The sequence below is a fragment of the Musa acuminata genome, chromosome BXJ2-10 (assembly GCF_036884655.1).
Source record: "Musa acuminata AAA Group cultivar baxijiao chromosome BXJ2-10, Cavendish_Baxijiao_AAA, whole genome shotgun sequence".
NCBI lineage: Eukaryota > Viridiplantae > Streptophyta > Magnoliopsida > Zingiberales > Musaceae > Musa > Musa acuminata.
The window spans coordinates 21782739-21810343 of NC_088347.1; the positions used below are offsets into that span (position 1 = coordinate 21782739).

Sequence of the window (27605 nt, forward strand, 5' to 3'; positions counted from 1 at the left end):
TTGACAAATCAAGACTACTACATATTATGAAGTGCAGAGTAAGTTCCAAAGTTTTGATGCTTGGCAAACTTCGTGTCTCATAAACCCACAAGGCAAATTGTACATGCAAAAAGGAACAAGCAGGGAGCTATTCGAAACACTGACATCAGGTCAAAGCTTCCCCTTGCAGACGTATCCTCTTGCTACCAGCTTCTTCTACTGCTGCTGCCCTGTTCTCCCTAGCTTCTACTGAACACCTCTTGTAAGGCTTAAATCCTGTTCGACGAATCTTGAGCTTTCCCTGTATTATGCTGTCGTTGCTTCGCATGCACATCTCTTCCTTTGCGTCATCATGAAGATGGTTAAGGTCGGTTGGATGGTGCACATTCTTGTTAAAATCGATTGGCAATTTAGTGGTTTCCTCCTTATTCATCACAGTTGCTGCTGCTTCAGTTTGTGGAGGAGAAAAACTTTGTGGAAGTACCTCTCTCTTGAACAGTGCTTGGAAGGCAAGTCGACCCTGACAAAAAAAAGACAAATTAGACAAGCAGAAATAAGCATCCAACTCTCATTGGGAAATGAGTTCAGAAGAAAATTTCATATTACAACCTCTTCGGAGACCTCCTTCCACGATTCATTCATGCTTCCACTGCTTCTGAGCCTGCGATGGTTGGTCTCACAAGCTGAAAAATTACTGAAATAGACTTTTTTAGCCTCATCATTGGTTTTCTCATGATTCTTCTCTATAGCATCTGTCTCCACTTCACTGCCGGATGGTGTGTTTGATCCGCAAGAAGAACGATCCTGTTTCTTATTATTCCTTGCCTTCTCTAAATCCTGTAATCCACTAAGAGCTAATGGCTTGAACTTGTCAGATCCAGTGGCTTTCAGATCCTTTGAGTTTTTACATCTTCCACTTTGATCTGAGTCTGACGATGATAATGATGATGATTTAGAAGAGTGATGTTGAGGTTTTTGAGCCTTGATCTGATTTTGATTTCCAAGTTGCTGATCTTCTTTCAAAGGTTTATCCTTAGTGCCACCATGTGCTTCTTGAACTCGGGCGATGTCTACTGAGGGGACAGCGGCTGTGGTTGGAGGAGCAAATGCAAAACCAGTAAGAGGGGGGAACCATGGCAAGAGACCCTGACATGCCCACCATGCAGCTGCAGCTGCAACTGTAGCAGCAGCAATGGCCTCCAAGCTTGGAGTTGGGTGCATCTGCTGTTCTGGAACTTCCCCAGCAAATATTTCTGGGGCTGACTGAAGAGAGGTTTCCAGCCCCGCAGCTGGCCAGAATGATGCTGCCAGACTGGCTGCAGCATGAACTGCTGGATTTTGTAGTAAGGCAGAAACAATGAGACTCGGAAATGTGGATGAGATGTTTAGGGATGACCCATAAGCATCTTGACTGCTGTGGAAGTGGGTAAAGGCTGAGAGGGCTGGAAATGGATGATGCATGGAACCAATTGTTGGTATGTTCTGGAACGGCATTGCAGAAATTACAGGGTTCATGGATGGGTTAGCATTTGCATGCCCTCCTACTTGCCCAGTTACTGCACTACAGTTCTGACCATCTGAATCTTCAGTCTGCATGCTTTTTTCACCATCTCTATCGACAATATGGAGAGGAGGATTCTTTAGGTGTGTTTGGTTGCCTTCCACAGTATTCTTTGATGTACTTGCACCTTCTTCTAGGGTCAAATTGACTCCTTCCATTTCATGATCTACAAAGAATTTGCTACTTCTATCTAGCTCCTGGTCCACTTCATGAGGTGCTGAGTATTTATTAATTGCAATCTTCCCGTCTATTTTCTCCCTTGTGGGCAAGAATTCCATGTATTTGCCATGATTGGAGGAGCTGTTGTTTGCAGAAGAGAAGGAAGCAGACAAATCATCTTGACAGACACTAAGAACTTCTGAGGAACCAGCATCTTCTGAAATCTCTTTACTTTGCAACTTTTGCATTGCTGCGTATTTCTGGTCAAAGCAGCTTACTGATACTTAAAGAAAATGAGAAAAATTAGAAAAAGAATGTGTTTACACAAATTGTTTACCTCTTGCAGTGCATCACCACCAATGCCCATTACTTTATTCATGCCAAGAAGTGACATTGATTGTGCTTGTTTCCCATATATTGCTTCCCCAGAAGGAGCAAGAGAACCTCCAGTGGACTTCCGTGGATATGGACTACTCGGTTTCCTTTTAGGTCTAGGAGGAGGGATATCTATGTCATGAGCTTGTCCTGGGGGAATACCTTTCTCAAGAGCTTCCTTTTCAAGCTGTAATTTGACTTGTTTTCAGCCATATGATTTGCATTTAACTATCTTGTACCCAATTGCCAAGACACTATTGGAAAAAAAGGCTATCTCAAACCGAAACAATGAATCACAGCATTGCCTAATATGCTATAATCAATGGTCACTTGTTAATTCCAAAAACTATAAAAAAAATATTAACTAGGATGCTAAAACAACATTCAATGATTGTATTGGTCATGAAATTAACCTCACTATCTGATTCATGATAGAACCCCAACCTAAGATGCATTGTGTATCAACTCTTAACTAGACACCTTCAAGTAACAATTTCCCCCTTTACTGTCAGTTGTCCTCGGAGTTCAAAGAACACTCAAGCATGGAATGCAATTTTGGGTACTGAGGCCAAACCGTACAGGTCCTGTCCGTGATGGCATACCAACACATGATATGGCAGTGTGTACCATGGTGCCATTTTGCTGTTTGCAGAGGGAGGAAGGAGGAAGGAGGAGGAGGCAGAAGAAGAAGCAAGGAGGGTAGGAGGAGGAGAGGAGGCAGAGGAAGAAGATTGAAGAGGGCAGGCCTGGTTCGGAAGGGTGGGTGAGTAACTCCCAAGTTGTGTGGTCTGTGATGTGTGGAAACACACGAGAAAGAGAAATCCTATTATACATATATTAAACCAACCATCCATCCATATTGGTTTAGTCGGCATCTCAGTTAACACCTGGATAGATAAATATTGGTCAGTATCAAACGGCTCAGGCGAAAGTGTATCCCTTCCACTTGAAAGTTCCTGAATACTAACTTGAACAACAAAAATCCAACAACTATGATACTGTACTCCTCATGGCCTTCCATCTAGTAATTTTTCTCAAGTTAGGTGTACATCAATTCATTTTGTAATCACCACTCAACTGCAAAATTGTAATTAAACAATCAAGTTATGGGTCTGATTGAGTTAAAAGCATGAATCGTATATGTTAATAATGACAACAGGATCCCAGTTATAAAGGAATGAAATGATAGTGTTTTCACATGTGTCAAAGTCAAACCTCTCATATAGATGTTCCGAAGGTAATATGAACTAATGAATTAACTACATAAGAACAATAAGGTATGATGACACATTATACCTCACTGATTGTAGATGTTTAACTTCAGTTTAGTGATGATTTTACAATATTTCGTGAAAAGCCAGAAAGCGGTCATCATTAGTGGCAAAAGATCGTACCAGTACTAGTATGCAATATTCAAATGGTAACCTATATCAAGCCAACATATTGATCGATAGTTACTAAAATGTGCAGACCAAGGTTCGCAATATCGTACCGTACCGGTATTTCGACCTGGGCTCGGTATTGGTACGGTACGGTGTACCGAGCGGTACACCCAGGTGCACCGAGCACTGCTACAGTGCACTGCTACAGTGTACTGGTGCACTGTACTGCTACTATAACAGTGCACTGCAACAGTAACTGTACTGCTGTTGTGCTACAGTGCATTGCTACAGTGCACTACACGTACCGGTACCGGACGGTCCGCGTACCGCTGGCCTATCGGACCGGTATATACCGCCCATACCGGGCGGTACGATTCGATATGACAGACCAAGGTGCAGACAATAATCATGGAAAGTTAATGAACAATTAATTTTTTTTTTCATATTTGCAATATGAAGGTCCATGGGCATTTGGAACTCACATCTCCGATCAATGATATAAAGATAATACTCGGGTCTCTCAGGATCAGGGAGTGTCTTCTCTCATGCTCTCACATCCCTGGTAGTGCATATCATGTGATATATGTAGCCCATTTGTAATCTGTTCTCTACATCAACCCAACACATCAATATGATGTCAACCTGATGCAAGACTACATATAATGGCTCTATGGTAATAATAATCTCACTCACTAAATCCTAGAATCTAGACAAAATGTGCTTCTCAACCCTTTTTCCATCCGATGAGCTAGCAAAACCTCAGTTATCCAAAGAGAACACAGCCTTGAACCCACTCTATCTCTGCCAGATGGACTTTAGAAAGGTAAATTTAGTGGCAAATAAAGTTACCCTTGATTGTAAGAGCTCACCTTGTATGAATCTCCACATTAACACGTGTACTCAATGATGATTATAAACAAAGTGGATAATACTTTGTGCATTTGTCACTGTTCTCTTCACAAGGGTATGTCAATGACATTCACAATGAGGCCTAAACAGTGAGCCACACATGGTATACATAAAAGATGTGCTAGCATGTCCATCAGTTGTTTGCCAACCTTCCTGAATTATGCACCATTATTAGTCACTATTTGGAATACATAGTGATCTTCGATCTCATCCACCATCGTCTTCATCATGTTCTAAATATACCTTGTGTCATGAATCTTATCTGATGCATCAACTGACTTATGGAAGATAATCATTCTATTACAATAAATCAGGAAATTGATGACACTCATCCTAGTAGGGGTGAACCAGCTACAACACATAAGGGTCAGACCATATAGGTCCCTCTAAATCTTAAGTGACTTGATTCAATATGATATATCCTTGACCTCCCCATCAAGACACATCCCAGTAATCTCATACAAAGAAGCTGTATCCTGAATTAGTCTTGCACCCCTATATGCTAGATTTGTGTAGATCCCGCCTATATCCTTGACCTACAGCTTCTAAGAAATAGATATATGCTAGATTTGTGTAGATTCCGCCTCATTTCAACAAGAATTTATAAGAGGAATGCATAGATCTAAAACTTATGCAAGAAAAAAGCTGCAATCAACAAAGACTAAAGTCACATTTGAATTTAAGATTAGGATTTACCTTGTTCTGCAGAAAAAATAAATTGAGCCTTGATTTGGTTGAAATCAAAGCTAGATTTGAGAAATATGAAGATTTGTGAGTGAGATATAGATAGTTTGGTAGAATGGAACAAAAGGGAAGGGAGAAACAAAGGATCAAATAAGAAAAGGGTGAGGGAAGTTGGGTGACCAGACCAAAACAAACTAGTCATTCACTACAATAAGCAAACTAGGCCATACACCGGATACTGAATTGGACCAGACAAAATTGTCCAGTTTGCGGACTGGGCAGCTGTCAAACCAGTATATATCAACCTATACCAATCAGTTTTGATATCAATCATCAACTAGGCAAAATTAATGCACAGCATCTAACACCTACCACAAATCAAGGATTAAAATGTCTATTTGGTAATGATAGTTTAAAAGCTCTAATTTTTAGCTAATTAAGGTTAAAACTCCAGAAATCATCACTGTATTTTTCCAAGTCAAGATACATCTGAAGCTTAGACTCAAAATTAGTAGTTTATTTTTGTTTATTATGCTTTGTCATTAGTTCTTTCTTCGGAACATGATGTGATGCTTATCATGAAACCTCTAGATTTAGATGAAGACATTTCCCAAATATTTGTAGATTTAATGATGTGTCTTATATCTAACCTAAATATTTGCAGATCTAAGTTAGATATTAATATGATAAAATTTGGCTATCAATTTGACTTGGAAAATTTTACTTGACCTAGCTCATTTTTTAAGTATTATCGCGTCAGAAAGAGGAAAGATTTTCTAGTATTCAGAAATTGGAAGAGGGAGATATTTTTCCTTATGCAAAAAATGCTTGTATCCTTCGGCTCACCTCAATTCGTGGATGAATGATGCTCGTATCTTGTACCCACTTTCTTCAAAATCGACTAGCAAAACCCCTCCAACGACCAAAGTCGGTACGCTTTTGTAAGCGTCAAAAGCCTGACCTAAATAATTGCATATCTAAGTTAGATATTAATATGATCAAATTTGGTTATCAATTTGACTTGAAAAAATTTACCCTACCTCGCTCAGTTTTTTTAGTATTATCGCATCAGGAAGAGGAAAGATTTTTTAGTATTCCGAAATTGGAAGAGGGAGATATTTTTCCATATGCAAAAAATGCTTGTATCGTTTGGCTCACCTCAATTCGAGGATGAATGATGCTCGTATCTCATATCCCACTTCCTTCAAAATTGACTCGCAAAACCCCTCTAACGACAAAAGTCGGTATATTTTTGTAAGCATCAGAAGCCTGTAAGTATTCGTTTAGTAAGTTACGAATGAAAACATTCATAAGAAGGTAGCTTTATATAACAATCGACCTTTAGATGCTCTACTAATATGACACATCCATCCTTTAGATTCTTCCTTATCTTCTATAGCTGACATGGCATCAAGAGCAATAAGCATTGACTGGATTCACTGATAAGATCTATATTAGCCATCACTAGTGCGAGTTCTGGATAAACCCTACATGGTTTTATCCTTTCAAGGTAGACCTAAAAGGCACCTCTAGGAATAGATTTACCTTTGCCTCTTTATTAGACCTTGATCTCCAACCAATGTGGAACCAAATATTTTTAGTATCAAATGTAAAACCTAATAATTATACACATGAATGAGTTTGTTAATGTTTGTAGGAAATGATATCAAAGTGACAAAGTATTGATTCTAACATAAAAGCATGCCTATCACTTAGAGCAACGACCATCATTGATGGTGCATGCACCATTACATTGGTCATGGTGGATTTTCAGACATGGCAACAAGTACAAAGGCACCCCAAGTGATTGAACAAGATTTGAAGATAAAGTTGGATATCTGAAAAGCCTTAAGGCTACAATAGAAAGTATTCAAGAAGGACAATGATACATGGAGATTTAAGTCGTTCATTCATGATGAGTGAGTCATGTGAACTATGTTGATGAGAATTGTGAGCTTGCAGTTGTGATTCTTGCATCGATAGGCATAAATACATCTACAAGGAGGCCATAGGATATTGGCATGGATTTAATAATTCCTTTGAATATGACCATTACAATGGCAATGGTGGTGATGGTTGTTGAAATTTTTTAGTTTCCAACAAGGATTTTAATTTCGAATGATACCATCCGTACCGGGCGGTACGTACCGGTCCGCTAGCAGATTGATACACGGACCGCCCACTACCGGGCGATACTGTCGATTGGGGCTGTTTCCGCCCCGTTACCGTAGTGGACGGTATTAGCCGAGGGAGAAGGAAGAAGAGGGAGAAGAAAAGGGAGACCCTGGTGATCCAACGCCGCTCTCCCTTGACGATCCTGATCCGTCGTCGCCCTCCCTCGTCGGACGCTGCAAATGAGATGTCGCCTCCTCGTCTGAGGTGACAAGGCCTTAGCATCATTAGCAACTTCTCCTCATCTGTGTGGGGATAAGAAGCCTTGGCGGGGAGAAGAAACCGCACGTGGGGAGAAGAAACAAGGCGACGTTGCCTCGACGACGTCACCTCTTTTTTATTTTTTTAACTTATATATATATAGAGAGAGAGAGCGGTATGCTAAAGCGTACTGCTCGATATGCTCATACCGTACCGTACCGAGCTGACATCAAAACTCCGGTACGGTACGAAATTACAATCCTTGGTTTCCAATATGAAGGAATGCTATGAGAATAGAATTAGACATGTATGTCATTATAAGAAGCCTAGTGGTGCATTTTAGCTTGGCAGGATTACTAGTATGAGATTGTCCCAAGGGTGCACATGGGAATCATGCAGTTTATTCGGCAAAAAGAAAGTTCTTGATGTTGTCGATTTGGATCATTCTGCAATTTCATCTCTTAGATTGCAAATTAAACCAAGATCAATGATGCTTACACTAAAGATAAGTAAAAGGGGTATAGTAAAAATAGTTGGAAATTGATTCAACTTTTAAGTGCATCATCATGAAGCTCGAGACCCTTACCATAGCGTCGTGGTTTCCATTAAAACACATATTCTTGTTATACAAACTACTTCATTTGAGACAACTTGATGAGGAGGTAAAGGAAATCCAAGAATGGATCAAGTCATTTAAGAAGTAGTGAGATGCATATGATGTCTCTTATGTGCGACAACTAGCTTGATCTTACCATGATGAGTATCATAGTTCTCTTATCTATGTTTATACAAGATTGCCTTTCATAAGTTGATTGATATAACAAATCATATTCACTGTGTTTGGTACAAATAGGGTTTCATGGAGCATGGAACTCAATTTTAGGTATCGGATCTGTGCTGGTCCATTGAGAGAACGACATGGGTCTGGCACCACGACACAAAGAATAGGGAGGAGGAAAAATAGGAGAAAGAAAAGAGGAGGAGGCAAAGAAGAAGAGGATGGGACAAAGCGGGCAGAAAAGAAGAGGAGGGCTAGGCATTGGATAAGAAGAGGAAGAGGTGGCAATGCAGATAGGGGAGGAGGCGGCAACGACAGAAGATGAAGAGTAACAATTCAATAGGGCCGGTGGGCCGGGGGTAACAAGACAGCGGGCGGTGATGAACAATGGAAGTGGATGATGTGAGGTGCGACAGCAGACAACAATTTACAATGTGAGGAGTGAGGCAAAAGAGGGGCAAGGGGTGGATATCATAAAAAGAACCAAGTTGACTTCACGATAAGCCTTGGACCACATGTGGATCACCTGAAAATGGGTGATTCGTGGGTTAGATCACATTTGGAACAGTAAATATCAATCTGAATGAGATTGGAGAATAGTTTATCATGCAAATGGTCACCAATTATAGAGCTACTTCAAGAAGGTTGGTGAGCGTTTGATGGACATCATGTGTTTTTTTGTCAGAAACCATATGCGGCCTATTGTATAAGTCTCATGTTGGAGGGCATTGGCAATATTAAACTAGTTGGAGGACAATGGTGAAGGCACAAAGAATCACTCAATTTATATATAATCATCATTGAGCTCATGCATTGATGTAAAGGGTCGGATTGGATGCTCATACAGCTAGGTGTAACTCAATTTGCTATTTATTTCATATCATTGAAGATCATATAACAAAGAATGACCAGACTCAAGTTGATGTTCACGTCAAGCGACTGGTTACCTGTCAGTATGCATCCTCATCGTGGAAAGATTATGGAGAAGCACATTTTCCTCCATATTCTAGGATCTGTTGGTTGGGATCATAGTTTCGAAATTTCACCCCAAGTAGTACGTACTGGACAGTATTTATGATCCAGGCTTAAATTGGCATGCAAACCAGGGTCTTTTGCTCGATCAAGTCTGCCCTTGTTCTAGAATTCAAAAGCTCCAATGGAAATTAATCTAACTTCTTTTTGAAATTTTTGATAGACTGCCATTGCACTTTTTAATTTAATTGGCATGCGCCTCTCTCTCCCACTTTCCCCTCCCCACCCAATTCTCCTCAACTTTGTGCCACCTGCTGCTCACCAGTCACCACCCGCTACCTCACCATCTCCAATACTCCTCCTCCACCCATTAGCTAGATCGACATAATTTTGCTCAAATCTATATGGATCTAGATCGGATCCATGTGGATCTATCTTTAATCAAAATATCATGCATCCAACCTAGACCCACGAGGACAGCCACATCAACATTGCTTACACGGCTCAAGGACGACTGACCAAGTCATGTAGGTGGAAAACAAAGATTTGTATCATGGTTGTTAACTGATTGAAGATGTCACCTTAAAGCTAGAACTACATCCAAAGCCTCTCGATCCACTAGGAAAGCTGCATCATCTGCTAAAAAGCCCTTGTGAAGGCTGTTGACAGCAGGCTACACTCTTCTAGTTGATTAAGAGGGTAATCAATTGTTTTTTCCAGATTCCAGCACAAGATTCCCAACAGTTTACACCAACTCAACCCTAGTCAGTGAACTAAAACATATAATTGTTTTATTTTTTTTGCAAGTTATAATAAGTCACATCTATATTCATCCCTCAATGTGAAAAGAATAAATCTAAATGATGCCAGAAAGTATTATTACCACAGCAAGGTCCTAGATCATGATAGTGGAAGTTAGATTTATGAGGAGAATATTTCCCCTGCCCAAACTAAGCCAGACTGACCTAGGGTTCTGCTATGTCTACTCTGGTCTCAAACAACCATGAATTTTTTGACATAATTGGAAATACTGAAGGTAACAATTTATTCAACATGTAGTTTGAGTAAGACCGCATCACAATGATTATCATATCTGTCTTTGATCTTGGATCCATCTGATGTAGGACTCTCTCTGTTTATTCTTTAGAAACTACCCTTCGAACAGACCTAGATCAACTTCTAAGACCATGAACAAATTGGTGCAAGATTCAGCCTGCTGCATAATTCTATCCTAGAATAACTGCAGCTGTGGTTCGGCACTGGTTACCCAACCAAAAAATCTGTGATCCTAGTATAATTTAATTCAAACGAGACACATTGACTCAATAATATCCTTACAAAATTTCAATTCCATATAAGTTCATTTCACCATTCAAACAAATTCTCCAATAGGCAAACATCAATTCAGTCCAACAAGAGCCAACCTTCAGCTGCTTTCTCTCAAAATCCTGACTGGCAAATCTGCAAAGCTACTAGATTGGCATCAACATGGAGTCTCCAATTGGCCACAAAAATTTTAATATATATAAAAATTGTTTCACCTAAGGATTGATAACTTTGAACCTTGGGCAAGAGTACTAGCTTGAGGCAACCCAATGATTGGGGTATTCATGAGTTAGGAAAGAGTGCTTGTATGAGGCAGCCAGCCCCAAGTAAATTCCGAGTCAGGGACATTAAGGGACTTTTAAGCTCTTTCTGCAAGGAACCAAATCCTGATATTGTCAATCTTGATCCCATGACATTCCCATCTTATAGGAGAAAAGAAAGTAGGACTGATGATGCTTATGCTAAAGAGAAGAGATATATAGCAAACACAATAGCAAAGTAATTCAACTTCAACCGCATCCCTCAACATACAACTCAAGATACTTATTAGAAATCCACGGTGTTCACGGTTCAAAAAAATGGCCCCATAATACATCTTCGTTATTTGAGATTGCCGGGAAGTATCGTAAGGAGGTTAAAGAAATTTGTAACTGAATCAAGTTATTCAAGAAGGGGATCTGTATGGTGTGACCCTCATGTGTGCCAATTTGTCCGGCCCTAACAAAATGAGCAACATAAATTTTCTAGTGTACTATAAAAGAAGGATCATTCTATGAGTCAATTGATGCATCAGATTATGATTCATCAACCTTGAACCTTGTGTATCAAAGCTAGATCCACGAGGATCAAGGCTTGGTCTGCTTTGATCCTCATGGATCTAAACTAGATTAACATGATCTAACCTAGATCTTTGTGGACATAGCCTGAATGAATTCAGATCTAGCCTGAATGGGTTTAGGGTAGACCTTCCAGATCTAGTGTAGATGCACATGGATTAAGGCTAAATCTATAATGATCAAGGCTAGATCGATGAAGATCTAGGCTACACCTGATTTTAACTAGTAGGTCCATTCAAATCTAAGATCTATGAAGGTCAAGCCTAAATCATGAGAGTAACAACAGCCATTCAAATCTACATTCAGATTTGAATTAGATCTTCACAGAAATAGCATATATCCATTCTTATATCTAGGCTGCATCTTTGTGGAGGAAGGGAGAAATACCAAGATGTTGTCAGCGGGGCGCCTTGCAAGTTGCCTCGTGACTTTGTCCATGTGTAAACCCTTAAGAACCAGAATTTTTGAAAAATAACTAAATCGGACCAGACTACCCATTTGTATTAGGTGGTCAGCATCTCAACTCATTCCTCATAGGGTAAATATCTGCTGATATGAACTAATCTAGGTGAAATCAAGTTCCCTGATTACAACTACAATCATCATTAGGTTTATGCATTCTTGCAAAAAATATTTATATGAAAAGATCTTATGGCTTAATATTACTTGGTTTGCCACTTCAGCTTGAAATTCATATTTAGCAGCAACGAAATAGACTAGGTGATGGGGTAGACAAATGTCCATATATTCAAAACAATCTCTTATAATCGCATCATCGATCGCAGATGGGACAACTAGATGTCTAGAGATGTTCATAGGGCAAGTGATGTAGAACAGAGTAGGGAAGTAGAGAGAGAGAGGGGAATCGAAAGAAAGATAAGTGTGAGATAAGAGAGGAGAGTAAGAGACTAGAGAAAATGTAATTTTTTTTATTCAAATCTGAATTGTTTGATTCATTAACAAGCTCCACTATTTATAGGGGTTTAGGGGCCTTGGTACAATTAGACAATGATTTCCAAGAATAATATCCTAGGGAATTAGTATGCATTTTAAAAATCCAAAATATGAATTCTAAGATACCTAAATAGTAAATAAGTGCACTTAATATAAAATGAGTCCCTAGAAAGACCAAAGGACTTTTCAATTTTCAACACAACTCTTGGAATTTCTAGACCAACTAATTAATGACTTTTTGTTGATATCATTACCTAGAATAAACTTTTTTGAAATCCTTTGCAAAGCTCGATGGTTCCCCATCATTCTGCCCCGGTGGAAAAGAACTTGACCTCGAAGACTGATATGCAAGATACTATTTCAATAAGTCTGGTGCAAAGTCACAAAGTTCCTCCAAAGTAATCCAAGTGGCATCAGAGGCTGGACGATCATGCCACTTGACAAGAAAGTGTTGAGTAATACTAGTAGTAGATGAAACAAGGCGATCATCAAGAATGACCTTTACATCATCCTAGTGTTGTGGGAGAATCAATGCTTTGGGAGGATTGTCACTTGCAAAAACACCGGTGGACAGAGGAGGCTCAAAAGTACCATGACATAGAGTTAAATTCTCTGTAATGAAAACTAGACTAATATTTAAAAGAAGGCAAATCAAGCATATATGCATTAGATCTTAGTTTTTGGATAATGGAGAAAGAACCAATGGCTCGGGCATACAACTTTTTTAATAAGTTTTTAGGGAATCTCTCAGGACAAACACGAAACAAGACATAATCACCAATTTGAAACTCTTGACTTCTACAATGTGCATTAGCAGCAAGTTTATAACTTTCATTACTTAAGGCAATTTTACGTCGACTCTCAGCATGCAAATCATGAATATATTGAGCGTAGGAGTGGGTTGGTTCTGAGGCACGATAGCCAAGTGCAAGGGGTGCAAGGTCAATAGGGGTGTGAAGAGTACAACTGATGATAGTTTGAAATAAGCTTTTTCCGGTGGAGCGGTTGACTGAGTTATTGTATGAAAATTTTGCAATGGGTAAGGTTAAGTCCTAGTTTCCATGTTTCTCCCCAACTAAACATCTAAGAAGATTTCCCAAGGAATGGTTAACAACATCAGTTTGACCATCAGCCTAGGAGTGAAAGGCTGAAGAGAACTTCAATGTTGTGTCAAATAATTTCCACCAAGTTTCCCAAAGGTAGCTAACAAATTTCACATCCCTATAGGACATCATGGTTTAAGGGCAAGCCATGTAATTTAGCCACTTCTTGAAAATACAATTTGGCAATGTGTGAGGCGTCATTGGTCTAGTTAGATAAAATAAAATGGGCCATTTTGAAAATTGATCAACAACCAGAATAGAGTCGTGGCCATGGGCAACTTGGCAGGTGTGACATAACGACACCACTTGAGCAACATCTCGCTTTAAGAAAGGCCAATAAAATCTATCCTCGACTAATGCAATGGATTTGTCTCGACCTAGGTGACCTGCTAATTTAGCCCCGTGCATTTCCCAAACAAAGAACTCTCGAAGGGAGGATAGGGGAACACACAATCTAGTAGATCAAAAAAGATAACCATCCCTAAGAATGAAGTCTATATGTTCATGACGATTTCCATCTTGGGCTTCTCGATATATGTGACTAAAGTCTGGACATTGGGTATACTCTTCTTTTAATTGCTCGAATCCTATGACATTGACATTAATGATAGATAGGATTATAGAAATTCAACTAAGGGCATCAGCAGCCTTGTTTTAAGTGTCAAAACAATGCTTAATTACAAAAGAGTATTCGTTGAAAAACTCAACCCATATGGCACGTCAAGCATTTAACTTCTTTTAGGCATTTAAGTATCTTAGGGTATGGTGGTTAAACAATAAGACAAACTCTTACGACAAAAGGTAATATCGCCAATACCTAAAACATTGCACAATCATGTAAAATTCTCTTTATTGTAGGAAGAATAATGTTGTTTTGTATCATTGAGTTTCTCATTGAAAAAGGCGAGGGGCAAACCCTCTTGACTAAGAATTCCTCATATGCCTATGCTAGAGGCATCACAAGTGACCTCAAAGGGTTTACTAAAGTCAGGGTGCCCAAGAACAAGAGCGGAGGTCATTTTCGTTTTGATGTCAACAAAGGCTTTGGTAGCAGCCAAGGTCCAGGAAAACTCACATTTCTTTAGGCAATCAATGATAGATGCTAAGATAGAAATAAACCGTCTAATGAATCTCGTATAGGAAGAGACTAATCCATGAAAACTACGAATCTCAAAAAGGGTTTTAAGCTTAGGCCATTTTAAAATGATGCAAATCTTATCTAGATCAGTGGCAACACCTTGGGCAAAAATGTTGAAGCCTAGAAATAATATATGGGTTTTCTCGGGTCGCGATTTGTGCTGAGGACAGACAACATCGCTTTAAACTATTTCCAAACTCAAAAGAAACTCTCCCCAAAACAAGCACGTTGGCAGGACTTCCTGACTGAGTTTGATATGACAATGGAGTACAAGCCCGAAAAAGCAAATGTCGTGGTCGATGCATTGAGCCGGAAAGTGGAGCGAGTGAATACCATACAATTGGGGGGCAAAGGCCAAGCAAGTTAGTTGCACTCCAACTTCCTTTCCAAGATCAGGGATGGACTGTATAGTGATCCCTAGGCAGTAACCATGATAAAGCTCATCAAAGAAAGCAAGGCACGACGATTTTGGGTCCAGGAGGGACTCGTTTACACAAAAGGGAATAGGGTTTATGTTCCTCGAGTGGACAACTTGATGCGTGAACTCTTAAGAGAGTGTCACGATTCCCTTTGGGCTGGACATCCGGGTATTCATAGAACCTTGGCTCTCGTGGAGAGGGTCTTCTATTGGTCAAAGATGGGGACTGATGTGGAGGAATATGCTCGAACGTGCCTCACTTACCAACAAGACAAAGTGGAGCAGTGAAAGCCAGTGGGACTTTTGGAGCCGTTGCCCGGACCAGAAAGGCCGTGGGAGAGCATTTCCTTGGACTTTATATCAAGCTTGCCAGCAATAGGGGGACTCGGATCGATACTCGTGGTGGTCGATCGATTTTCAAAGTATGCAACTTTCATTGCTACACCCCTACACTATTCAACAGAGGAGGCGGCCAAGCTGATGATGAAGAATGTGGTGAAGTATTGGGGAGTCCCGCATAACATCTTCAGTGACCGAGACGCTCGGTTCCTGGGACGATTCTGGACCGCTCGCCGCGCCAAGCAAAACAGCTCCAAAATGGCTCCGTTTTCGCATGTCATGGCCTGTTTTCTGCAGACCATTACTGCATACGAAATGTCAGCCATCTCAGCACCTTGGAACCACCCGGGTGGCACCATGGTGTCACGAACGGTTGTCGCGCACTCGCAACAACTTCGTTCAACGAACCGTTCGTCACTTTTGCATGCTTGAACAAAGACATGGCAGCCTGTTTTGCCTTGGTTTTGTGTGTTTTTGCTTGTAAAAATACATGTTCGAATAGGTTGCAATGCACAGTGCGATCGCTCACCACGCTGGGCCAAAAAGCCCCAAAATGGTTCCGTTTTCACGTGTCGTAGGCTGTTTTTTGCAGCCCGCTACAACGTGTGAAATGTCAGCCATCTCAGCACCCTAGAGCCCCCCAGGTGGCACAGGGCTGGATGGGGCTTCGATATATTGTCGGGCGTTGAAAAATCTTCACAAGTTCGCACGTTGACTTGATGAGAACTTGCCTTCGCGCCTGGCACCCGGCGAGCAATTGTTTGTGGACTTGCAACTATTCGCTCTACCTTCTAAAATCCTTGTTTTCCTCCTTTCTCTCTTTTCTCCTGTGCACACAAGGTGCTTGCTGAATTGCTTGTAAAGCTTCCCTCTTCGTGAGACGTCGGGACCTGTCCATCGCTCAATTTCAATCTAATCAACTTTCTGTTTTACAGGTCCTTCGGGACCTGTACGAGGTTACAACTAGGCTGAACCTTTGCGGATGTGTATGTCGTAAGGACGCCTCATGACTTCGGCAATCCCAACTAAGTCCGAGAAGTTGGCGTAAGGGTGCGTCGTGACTTAGGCAACTCAAGCTAAGTTCGCGTCTTTGCCGCAAGGGTGCCTCATGACTTAGGCAATTCTAGCTAAGTCCGTGACAATGGGGGATGAGACTTCGGTATAGTGTCGGGCGTTAAACAATCTTCACAAGTTCGCACGTTAACTTGATGGGAACTTGCCTCCGCGCCCGGCACCTAGTGAGCAGTTGTTTGTGGACTTGCAACTGTTCATTCAACCTTCTAAAGTCCTTGTTTTCCTCCTTCCTCTATTTTCTCTCACATACGCAAGGTGCTCGCTGAATTGCTTGTAAAGCTTCCCTTTTAGCGAGACGTCGGGACTTGTCTGTTGCTCGTTTTCGATTTAATCAACTTTCTCTTTTACAGGTCCTTCGGGACCTGGGTGTGGTTGTAAATTGGTTGACCCTTTGCGGATGCATAGCGCAAGGGCGCGTCACAACTTAGGCAATCCCAGCTAAGTCCGAGAAGTTGGCGCAAGGGTGTTTCACGACTTAGGCAACTCAAGTTAAGTCTGTGACTTTGCTGCAAGGGTGCCTCACGGCTTAGGCAATTCCAGCTAAGTCTGTGACAACACATTGAGGACAACGAGAGACAATGTGACCTCTATTACGATAATAATGACACTGGATTGAAGACGAACTAATTTGAAGATCAATAGTTGAACGAGTCGGACGATTCATGGTTGGGCTGGGACTGTTGCTAGTAGTGAAGATTTTTGACTTAACAAAGCCACTATTTAGGGTAGATTGGGTAATAGTTCTATAGTTGAGAGACTGAGAAGATGCTCAATGAATTGGATAAAATTTGATGTACTTCTCAATCTCATTGGCTCGTTGGGAAGCTTTCTCTATGGTGTCAAGAAAACTAAGGGAGGCTTCCTGTTAGATGTCAAACCTCAACCCATTAACAAATCTTCGAACAGTGATGAATTGATTCTCTTCTATTTCACACATAAGTAAAAGTTCCTTAAATTGGGCCAAATACTATGCCATACTAGAATTCAACTATTTAATAACAATTGTTCAACCAATTGGCTTTGAAGGTAGGTTGGTAAATATTTTTCCTTAGACTTCCCATTGAGTGATAGGAGGCGCTCGATGGTGTTCGAGAATCGAGACTACGTTGGACATGTTACCAATATTTCCTAGCGGATCCTACCAGTTTTATTTTTGCAAATAGTACATGTTCAATATCAATCATTCTATATCACTCAAGGTAGTCTTCCATGCTATCCAACCAATCAACAAACAAATCTAGGTCAAACCTACCAAAGTTTGGCACATCCACTTTGACTCTTTTAGCCATTCCCTCCGTATTATCAACAAACTGAACTCGTTGGCCCATTACTCGAGTTTATGGATTTCTAATAGGTTCTAGGAATTCATTGTTAAAGTCAAAAGCTTGGTCATCAGGAATTATTGCAGCATGTTTGCGAATTGGTTCCCTATAAGTGGACCTAGGATTTGTTCGAACTTGGGCTTAGGGAGTAAGTAAAATTTCTTGATTTGAAACTATGGATTGTGGAGAATGGACATGTTGTTTAATCGACTCATCAACCTCCTCATTCATGGGTCGTTTTCAAGATGTTGGAGAGCTTATAGGACTTAGGTCATTCGATCACATAATTGGTTCAACATTGTATCATGATTTGTTAGTTTGGTCCTAATGGCATCTACGTCACTCTATTGGTTTAGGGATTCATCAGAATTGGTTTGGTTTTCACCTTGTCAAGTCATGATTTTAATGTTATTGATAAATTACCTTTTGGTGACGAAGTTGTTAATTGTTGCAATGCACAAGGTAAAAATGCAATGTTTCAAATGGTTCTCACTTTTTTTTCTCATTTTTTGTTTTTTTTTTGACAATTTTCAAGGGTTCAAATTTTAGTAATACTGTAGTTGTAACTAAAGGGGAGAGAGAGGGTGATAAATAGGAAAATAAGGGAGAAAATGAGGGAGGGAAGCGATGAAAACCACGATCTAATGAAATATATGATTTTTGTTTCCAATAAAGCAATATTAGTAAAGTTTTCAAAAAATTCACCCGACACTAAGAGCTATGTGGTCCACCAATTCCATAGGGACAATTGTCCCAAAGTTCAACTCCACACAGGGGGTTGGCATTGGAAGTGCAAGGATCCTTAGTGTTGATTGAAGCTTTTGCCACTAGTTGGAACTCATTGGGGTACAAGACAGGTTTCTTGATGGGCTCTAATACTAAACTGATCTAGAACAAAGTAGAGAAGTAGAGAGAGAGAGGGAAAGAGAAAGAGAAGTGTGAGATAAAAGAGGGGAGTAAGAGACTAGAGAAGATGCAGTTCTTTTTATTCAAATATGAAATGTTTGATCCATTAACAAGCTCTACTATTTATAGGGATTTAAGAGCCTTGGTATGATTAATGAAGACAATGATTCCCAAGAGTAATATCTTGGAAAATTAGTATGCCTTTTAGAAATTCAAAATGTGACTTCTAGGATACCTAAATAGTAAATAAGTACACTTAATACAAAGGAAGTCCCTAGAAAGATCAAAAGACTTTTCAATTTTCAACATAGCTCTTAGAATTTCTAAGCCAACTAATTGATGATTTTTTGTTGATATGTTTGCCTAAATAAGTTTTTCTAAAATCCTTTGTAAAGCTCCATGGTTCTCCTTTAGCAAGTTATTATAAGAATACAATTTACAAACTTAAATATGCATTCAAAATATACATGTAGAAAATCTCATGATTTTATAATCCCATAATTAAGGGAATCTACCTCCTATTTTGGGTCACTCAATTAGTATCAAATCAACCGATATTATAGGAATATATTATAATAAAATATTTTATAGAATCAATTTCCTTAATTGTATAAGTTGTAATAAGCCTATATATGTGTATACAAAAAAGACTAATGAATGAGAAAAAATATATTATCTTGTGTTTATAGTATCAGAGCTTGATTCCTATAGGAATTGTTTTTCTTCTTTCTTTCAGCCTTAATTACTTAAAGTCTTTTCCTTTATTCTGTCTCTCTCTGAATCAGCCCCAACTATTTCTTCTTCCTTGTTTTCTTACGAGGAACCTACAAAACTATGTCTAGAGGAAAGAAGATGAAACCTGTTGCACAACTTGACGTCGTGGCCGGGGAGTCAGCACGGCTCGGTTCGATCCTAAGCAAGGTATGCAATTTCGAATAATACCGCCCGGTACGGGCGGTACGGGCGGTACGTACCGGCCCGTCAGCTTACCGGTACACCGACCGTCTGTTACCGGGCAGAACGAATATATATATATATATATATATATATATATATATAAGGCGACATCGCGTCGCCTCGACGACGTCGCCCCGCGTGGGAGAGGGAAAAGGCGATGTCGCCGAGGTGACGCGACGTCCCCCTTTTATAAAAATATTATATATATATATATATATATATATATCAAGCGGTATACCGCTCGGTATACAGTTTCGTACTATACCGAGCGAACGCCGAAACTCTGGTACGGTACGAAATTGCATACCTTGATCCTAAGAACACAAGGTTGTCCATGCGGATTCTTGAGGCGAGGGGGTCGGTGCTAGGTCGGGTCGGAGCGTCATCGGCTGGGTTGGCTCGAGGTAGAGCAGGGAGTCGATTTTTCCATGCTGGGCTTTCTCACGTCGGATCCCTGCACACAGGCCGAAGTCGGAAGGGGGATTCCCAACTCGACCCTTCTGAAGCTTACGTTAGTATGAGGTGGAGTTGAGAGTCTTTTAAGTGTCTGAGATCCGATCCCCCAGTGTTGGCCAAGGAGTCGGCTTTTATACATGCTGTCGAGGGTCGACCGTACATGGTTCGTTAATGGCCGCTGATGCTTTGGATGACCGACCCGTACACCCCGCACGGGGTGGACTGACCTGCATTGTTCCGTGCCGCGCGGCGCTGTCTCGTACGACCCCGAGCAGCGCAGGCACGATCAGCCGTCTCGTATGGGTCCGAAGTGCCACATCAACTCTGAGGCGCTACGTCGACTCCGAGGCTCCACATTGACTCTGACGTGACTGCTGACTGTTGCCGCGAGGGCAGTACTAGAATATGCCCTATCATTCTCTCCCCCCAAAAGAGGCATGCCTCGGGATATCCTTCTCAAAGAGTCACGGCAAATGCAATCAAGTATTAGAGATTGGTAGGTAAGTTGATTTACCTATCTTATACTCGCCTAGACTTGGCATTTGCAATGTGTAGTGAGTCAATTTATACATTCACCACATGAAGAACATTTAGAAGCAGTATATAGGATTCTTAGATATCTAAAAAGGACTCTAGGCAAGGGATTATTATTCAAAAAGGACAATCTTATGAGAATTGAGGCCTTCATTGATGCTGATTGGGCAGGATCAATAAGTCATGGTAGATCAACTTCAGGATATTATACATATGTTGGAGGAAATTTGGTGACTTGAAGGAGCAAGAAGCAGATAATTGTTGCTAGAAGCAAAGCTGAAGCAGAGTTCAGAGCAGTAACATAAGGTATTTGTGAACTCTTATGGCTTAATTGTTTATGTTTATTAATTTAGGGATGGTTATTTTCGGAGGCTCTCATTACATTCAACGAGAATACCTGCATTATCTTATTGATATAACATGGACCATGATAACACAATTAAACACAACAATTCATCTTTTATTTATGTTAATCCTTTTGTATAATACAAGTCTTAATTGTCCTTTTCCAACTTAGTAGCAATTATAATCCAAAAGATCCACACTATGTTTGAGAAAAGTATTATAACTTATAAGAAACAATATCAGCCGACAGCAGTGAGCATAATTGGTTGATGTTTGTGTTAAATCACACTAAATTTAGCAAATGAATTTAATACAAACACTTAGAGAAGTTAGTCTATGTACACTATAATATGAGTCTGAGGCTATGTTGTCTTAAGTTAGATTAGGATACAGAGGAGTCCAAGATTGATCCTTCTTTTTTCAATTTTATATTAATGATTCAGATTTGATAATAAATTGGGTGTGTGTAGCAGACTGACATAGGCAATCTACTATTAGATGGCAGGAGATCCCCCACACACATCTGGTTTTGTTTCTGAGTCTATCGAGGAAAAGGAGTAACAAGGATCACTACAGCCTTAAGCAGGAAATGCTTCATGATAGGATGCGGTCAGGCTTAAGGCAATCGATTCTTTATAGGCGGTGAACATGCAATGACAAAAGATAGTAGAGTCAATCATCAATGAGGGAAAAGTTATGCTACATAACCAGTTGATCCTTTGGAATCAATTAACGAGCTAAAAGGATGATCACAACGCTTGCAGATTGACCTAGTTAGCTTTTGAATAAAAATACAAGTACAAAGGGAAGAAAGGGAAGGCAATTTGATGATTTCACGTAGATGAGAGAATTATTTATGATCGAATTTGTTACAACCTAGCTTGATGGGATTACCGACCCATCAACTTTATTAAGCCCGAACCACGAGCCCAAAATGCAAGTTCAATAGTACACTCAATCTAAGTCACTGCCCACTTTCTATGTAGAACTAAACCATAGTGTTACAATCTCCTTTAGTGGCTGGATGCCCTCTTCCAAGCCCAACATAGTCTACACATAACCCAAAATCAAACCCCGGTGCATGTGAGACCTAACTCAGAGATGACTCCACACCTTCATGTGCCCTCTGACCCTCGAGTCATTCAGTGCTCACCATTTAAATTTGTCAAGTTTAAGTTACTGGTCCAAAATGCTTAAATCCAATGATTTAAAAAGCGCTAGGCGTCAAAAGGCGCCAGGGTCCCAAAACGCCCGAGGCGCTAAGCGTTCGCCCGAGTGAAGCAAGACGCTCTAAAATATTAAAATATACAATATAATTAAAAATATATATATGATTATTGAAATAAAAATATGATATTAAATTAAAAATATACTATTAACAATATATTACTTACTGCTAATAGTAGTTAGAGGGGAGAAAAGAACTGTTAGCAGTAACAGAGAGGAATAAAAGGGTCACTGACAGTGGAAACTAACAAAAAGTGACAGCAACAGCGGTGAGAAGCTAACAGCAATAGTAGCGGAGGATTAGTTTAAGACAGCTACGACAACACTGTGAACGGCAACAACAACAGCGACGGAGGCTGCAGACAGCAACAGTGGCAGCGACGGAACCAGACTTAAAAGTTTGGTTCGATTCGCTTATTTGAACCAAGCGCTCACTTGAAGTGCCTAGCGCCTGAGTTCGAGTGAGAGCCCAGGCGACATGCTTCAATAAGCGTGCCACCTGGTCCACACACGAGATGCTTGGGCCTCGCCTCGCCTCGCCCAAGCGCCTAGGCAAGCTCCCGAGCACCTATTTAAATCACTGCTTAAATCCAAATAAAAGTAGTACACTCTATGCTCTTATAAGTCAATTTGAGTCTTTATCCACTTCTAATCATCAAAGTTGTGATGGGTGCACTACCAATGATAGTAGTGCTCCAAGTGATGATTGGAGCTACCATGTGTTGGATCAACAATTTGATGCTTAATTGTCATTTTTCTAAAAATATTTTTGAAATAGATTTAGGTTGCCAATTAAAAGAATTACACTTGAATAGTGACAAAATGACTTACATTCTTGCAGATCTAGACTGAATCCAGGTGGCTCTAACCTAGATCATAATAGATCTACGCTTGATATGATCTTAGACACTTGCAACAATCGTGGCAAATTTCATACTGATCCCGCATAGGTTCACTATCTACGTCGAACTCTTATGGCCTGGATCCACATAAATCTAGACTAGATCTGTATGTATCTAGGTTGGATCCATGCAAATCTAGCTTCCTTTCAAATAGATTTATGCAAAATATGTATGATTCAAGTGAGGAATTTTAGCCTTAATCTAAGCAAAAAATCTCTTAAACAAGGAAATTGATAAACCTGATGATAAGATTCAAACTCACCTTGATTGGGAGAATACCAAGCTGGTTTTTAAGAAATCCACCCATAAAAAGAGAAAAAGCTCCAAATCCAAGCTATTTGATAAATTGGATGCAAAATGAAAGCAATTTCAAGAAGGATCCAAGTAAAAGAGAGGGAAGGTGCTGATGTTTAAGAAATTTAAAAAGGAAAATAGTTCTCGTAAGGAAGAGTAGAATAAGGTCAGATTGGATACTAGTACCATATAGCTTGATACAGTAAAGGTACCAGGCAATATGTTTGGTGTGGTGAGTCTACCATGTTGCAAACCTGATATGGAATCAGACAAGTTGATATTGCTCATCCCTGTGTCCAGTCATGGTTGAACCAATAAATATAGGTCATTAACGACCGATCTGACCAAAACCAAAAACGCATATGCACCTAAGCATCGCCTTGGTGGTTATGTGGACCACCTAGTGACTTGGTAGACCATTTAAGAAAAATCACATGAAACCTAAATAAAAAAAGAAGTGATCTATTTTTCTAAAAATCAAGAACATAGTTAATTAAACAACAAAAACAAAAACAAATTCAATTTAATTAATAAGAAAATACTGTGTTGAAAGACATCATTTGGTTTAGCAAAAATATGTAATTGCATGGTAAACATGAACAAAAAGATAAAAAATGAAATGTATGTGAGAATTTCAAAGTTTCAACTGTAAAGAGATATATTACTTTTACTAGCTATGATAACACCAAATGAACACAATCTAAAAATTATTGCAAAAAATGGGGAGATAATGGAAAACGACAAAGGTACAAGAGAAGAAAAGGAAGCAATACGCATGGTACCAACGAAAACAAAAGAAAGGACATGTAGATGATGTCAAGAGCAAGGTATATAGTTTCAAATGATATCGCCCATAAAACGACAAAGGTACAAGAGAAGAAAAGGAAGCAATATGCATGGTACTAACGAAAACAAAAGAAAGGACATGTAGATGATGTCAAGAGCAAGATATACAATTTCGAATGATACCGCCCGATACGGGCAGTACGTACCAATCCGATAGTAAATCCATACGTCGAGGCGACGTCACCTCGTTTTTTTGCGACATCACCTCGACGACATTGCCTACCCTAGGGAGAAGAGAGGCGACATCGCACATTTTTTTATATATAAATAGATATATAAATAAAAAGATTATATATATATATATATATATATATATATATATAGAGAGAGAGAGAGAGAGCAACATTGCCCCACCTCGGCGACATCACCTCGCGTGGGGGAGTCGGCGATGTCGCCAATATATATATATATATATATATATATATATATGTGTGTGTGTGTGTGTGTGTGTGTATGTGTATGTATATGTATATATATGTATATATATGTGTATGTATATGTGTATATATGTGTGTGTATATATATATATATATATACCAAACGGTATATTGCTCGATATACAGCACTATTACATACCATACCGTACCGAGAGAATGTCGAAACTTCGGTAGAGTACGATATTTCAATCCTTGGTCAAGAGCAATTTCAATAGAAAAAAAAATATAAGTGAAATGAAGAAAATATATAAACAAATAAAATAGCATGACAAAGTGAGATAAGGGATAAAATAGAAATAAAAATTACATGAGTAGTTAGGCATGATGAATAGCTAAGAAAAAGGAACCAAAAAAGAAAGGGGAGAAACAAATCCAAACAAATAAACTTATCGTGCTATCAACACATATGTTCTTGTAAATTACACCACTAAGCCCGAAAACCAATCTACCTTCAACTTAAAAGTGAAGCCTATGCTTCATAAAGATTGAAGAACCGTTACATATTCTGTTGGATTATAATGAAAGGAAAAGATCCTCCATGATGCTTAAATATTTCAGGACTTGGCGTCATGGCCTATTTTAACTGCACATTATTAATGAAATAAAAGTGTAAGTTAAGGGTTCTATCAAGTTCAATCTGGTCCAGATAGCAAAACATCTCAGTAAAAAGCAATAAACATTCAAGCATGCATCATATATTATCAGGTCATTGTAACCATTTTTATCAGCATGGCATACAGGTAATGAAAAGCTTATATCATATATGTTCAAAGTTCAAACTTGTTAGAAGTACTGAGAGAAAAAATTTTAAAAGTAAAGGTGAAGAAACTATTATGCCGGAGTTTAAGACGATAGGTAGCATAAGATATCTCAAGGAAAGTATCAAACTATCAATGATGAATATTTTTGTGGTGATTCTCTATAAATACCTCTGCGGATGAAAGATATCTTGGCAGTGCTTGTCTGAAAATATTTCCACAAAAAACCACTAGTATCCTAGCAGTAAAATAATGTGCCACAAAAGCATGAGATCAAATCCCCATTTATATCTGGTTGCAAAGTTTTATGCAAATATTGACTAATAAGACTTTTTTTAGATTTTTTTTTTTTTTTTTTTTTTTAGACTAAGCAACACTTGTGTAACAATATAGCATGTACTTTCAGCAAGGAGAGACTCTAAATCAGTAAAGCTAATCTAACTACCAAATAAGAAAGAATCCTTGTAGTTGACTCAAGCATCTAATAAAATTTTCCATGAAAGGCAGTATAAAAGCACATATAGTTTGCCTAAGCTTCAGAGTTCATATATGGATTTCTACAAAAGAAGAAAAGCAACTGACCTTAGTAAAGAACTTTTGTGCATGGCTCCTGATTTGCACAGCTGTCTTAGTACCAATATGCTCTGTCACAAGCATAAAACAGATGACATGACTAGGTGAAAAAGACAAGATGTATGCTAAACATAATATTTAAATTGTTACTAAAAAATCAATACTCGATACTATCAAGTAACAAATAGTTTATTCCTTCGAGGTATGAATCAAACAGTCTTACATGCTATCGCTCGAAGGACACCTCATAATGGAACAGCCGTACCATGTACACCCAGAACTCAAGTTCCAAACTAAATCTTTGATCGGGTTTAAGTTGAATCATGAGTTAAGCTAAATACACAAACTAGATTTAATTTGCACAGTCTGTCACAAGCATAAAACAGATGAGATTCACAAGTGAAAAAGATAAAAAGAATGTTAAACATAGCATTTAATTTGTTACTGAAAAATCAGTACTCATCTCAATACTATTTTAAGTAACAAACGGTCTACTCCTTTGAGGTAGGAATGAAACGGTCTTATACCCTATGGCTCGAAGGACACTTCATAATAGAACAGCCGGACCATATACACACAGAACTCCAGTTTCAAACTAAATGGTCCAAGTTGAAGCATGAGTTAAGTCCACAAACCTTCGATGCGCTGCCAGGCCCTCCCATACAGCTTCAGAGCTTCAAGAAATCGGTTGTGCTCCTCCTCAGTCCACCGCTCCCTTTGCTTTGTAATTGTGTATGGCTTTCTCGTCTGCACCAAAACAACTCTTTTATTTAAGCATCCACTAGAAAAAGAACAGTAAAGATCAACTGAGACATCACTAATTTCCGACCTTCACGACAACCACATCTTCTCCAGAAGAGTTCCCTTCCATACCGAAATCTTAAATTCAAGAAGCGGAGCGAAGATAAAAGAACAACCAAGGATCAGCTGGACTTCAGGTCATCCACAAAGAGCACAAATCCTCCTTCCATATCTCCAACCAGACGCTCAATTTGGCGCAAGAAGTACCTCATAACTTGCTAAAATCTACAGCACCATCATCCGACCAAACACAATAATCAAGAACCAAAAAGAAAATAGAAAGAAATCAGCCAATCACAGATCGGTTCCATCCAATATTTACCTCCAAACCCAATCAATCCAGTCGCCTTGAACTGCCAAAAGAACAACAAAAAAATCATCGCGCATGAAAGATCGAAAGACCCAAACCCTTCTACATCACAAAACTGGATCCAGAACGCAATCTCCACGTAGAGAAGATTTTGAAGAGGCGAAACAGATCTATATATTCCTCGGGAGAGAGCGGAGTTCGACTGCAACTACGAGCCGGAAAAGGGGAGGAGCGGGAGGGAGGCCGAGGCGGCCTCGCTTTCTCGACGCGGGGAGGAGAAACCTCAGCCACGAATTTTTCTTGTGGTTTTGAGAAATAGCAAAACAATAAAAATGAAAAGAAAAAGGAAGAAGACGCGGAGAACGCCCGGAGAGCTTTATCTAAATTACTTAAAATAATTATTTTTTTGAGGCTGAAATGGGCGGTCTGGATTAGCGCCATGTGGACGGATATCAGTGGTCGTTCTGGGGCTCAGGTGCGCTTTTCGGAGTTGTTCGGTGGGAAGAGGTGGCGAAAGCTAGTCCACGAGATACGAAGCTTTATACGGACCTGTAGAACACACCTATAAAATATACGT

General features: G+C 39.6%; 1 protein-coding gene across 1 annotated transcript; it reads right to left on the reverse strand.

Annotated features, from left to right (window-relative positions):
* On the reverse strand, nucleotides 1-27311 carry LOC104000178 (protein CCA1). Its single transcript, XM_009422159.3, has 7 exons — nucleotides 27041-27311; nucleotides 26747-26943; nucleotides 26553-26664; nucleotides 25927-25988; nucleotides 2037-2261; nucleotides 589-1959; nucleotides 1-499 (listed from the first exon to the last, which is right to left on the reverse strand). Exons 2-7 carry the CDS (start codon nucleotides 26786-26788, stop codon nucleotides 146-148), a joined length of 2166 nt encoding a protein of 721 aa, XP_009420434.2. The 5' UTR covers nucleotides 26789-26943; nucleotides 27041-27311; the 3' UTR covers nucleotides 1-145.
* Nucleotides 27312-27605: the final 294 nt, after the last annotated feature.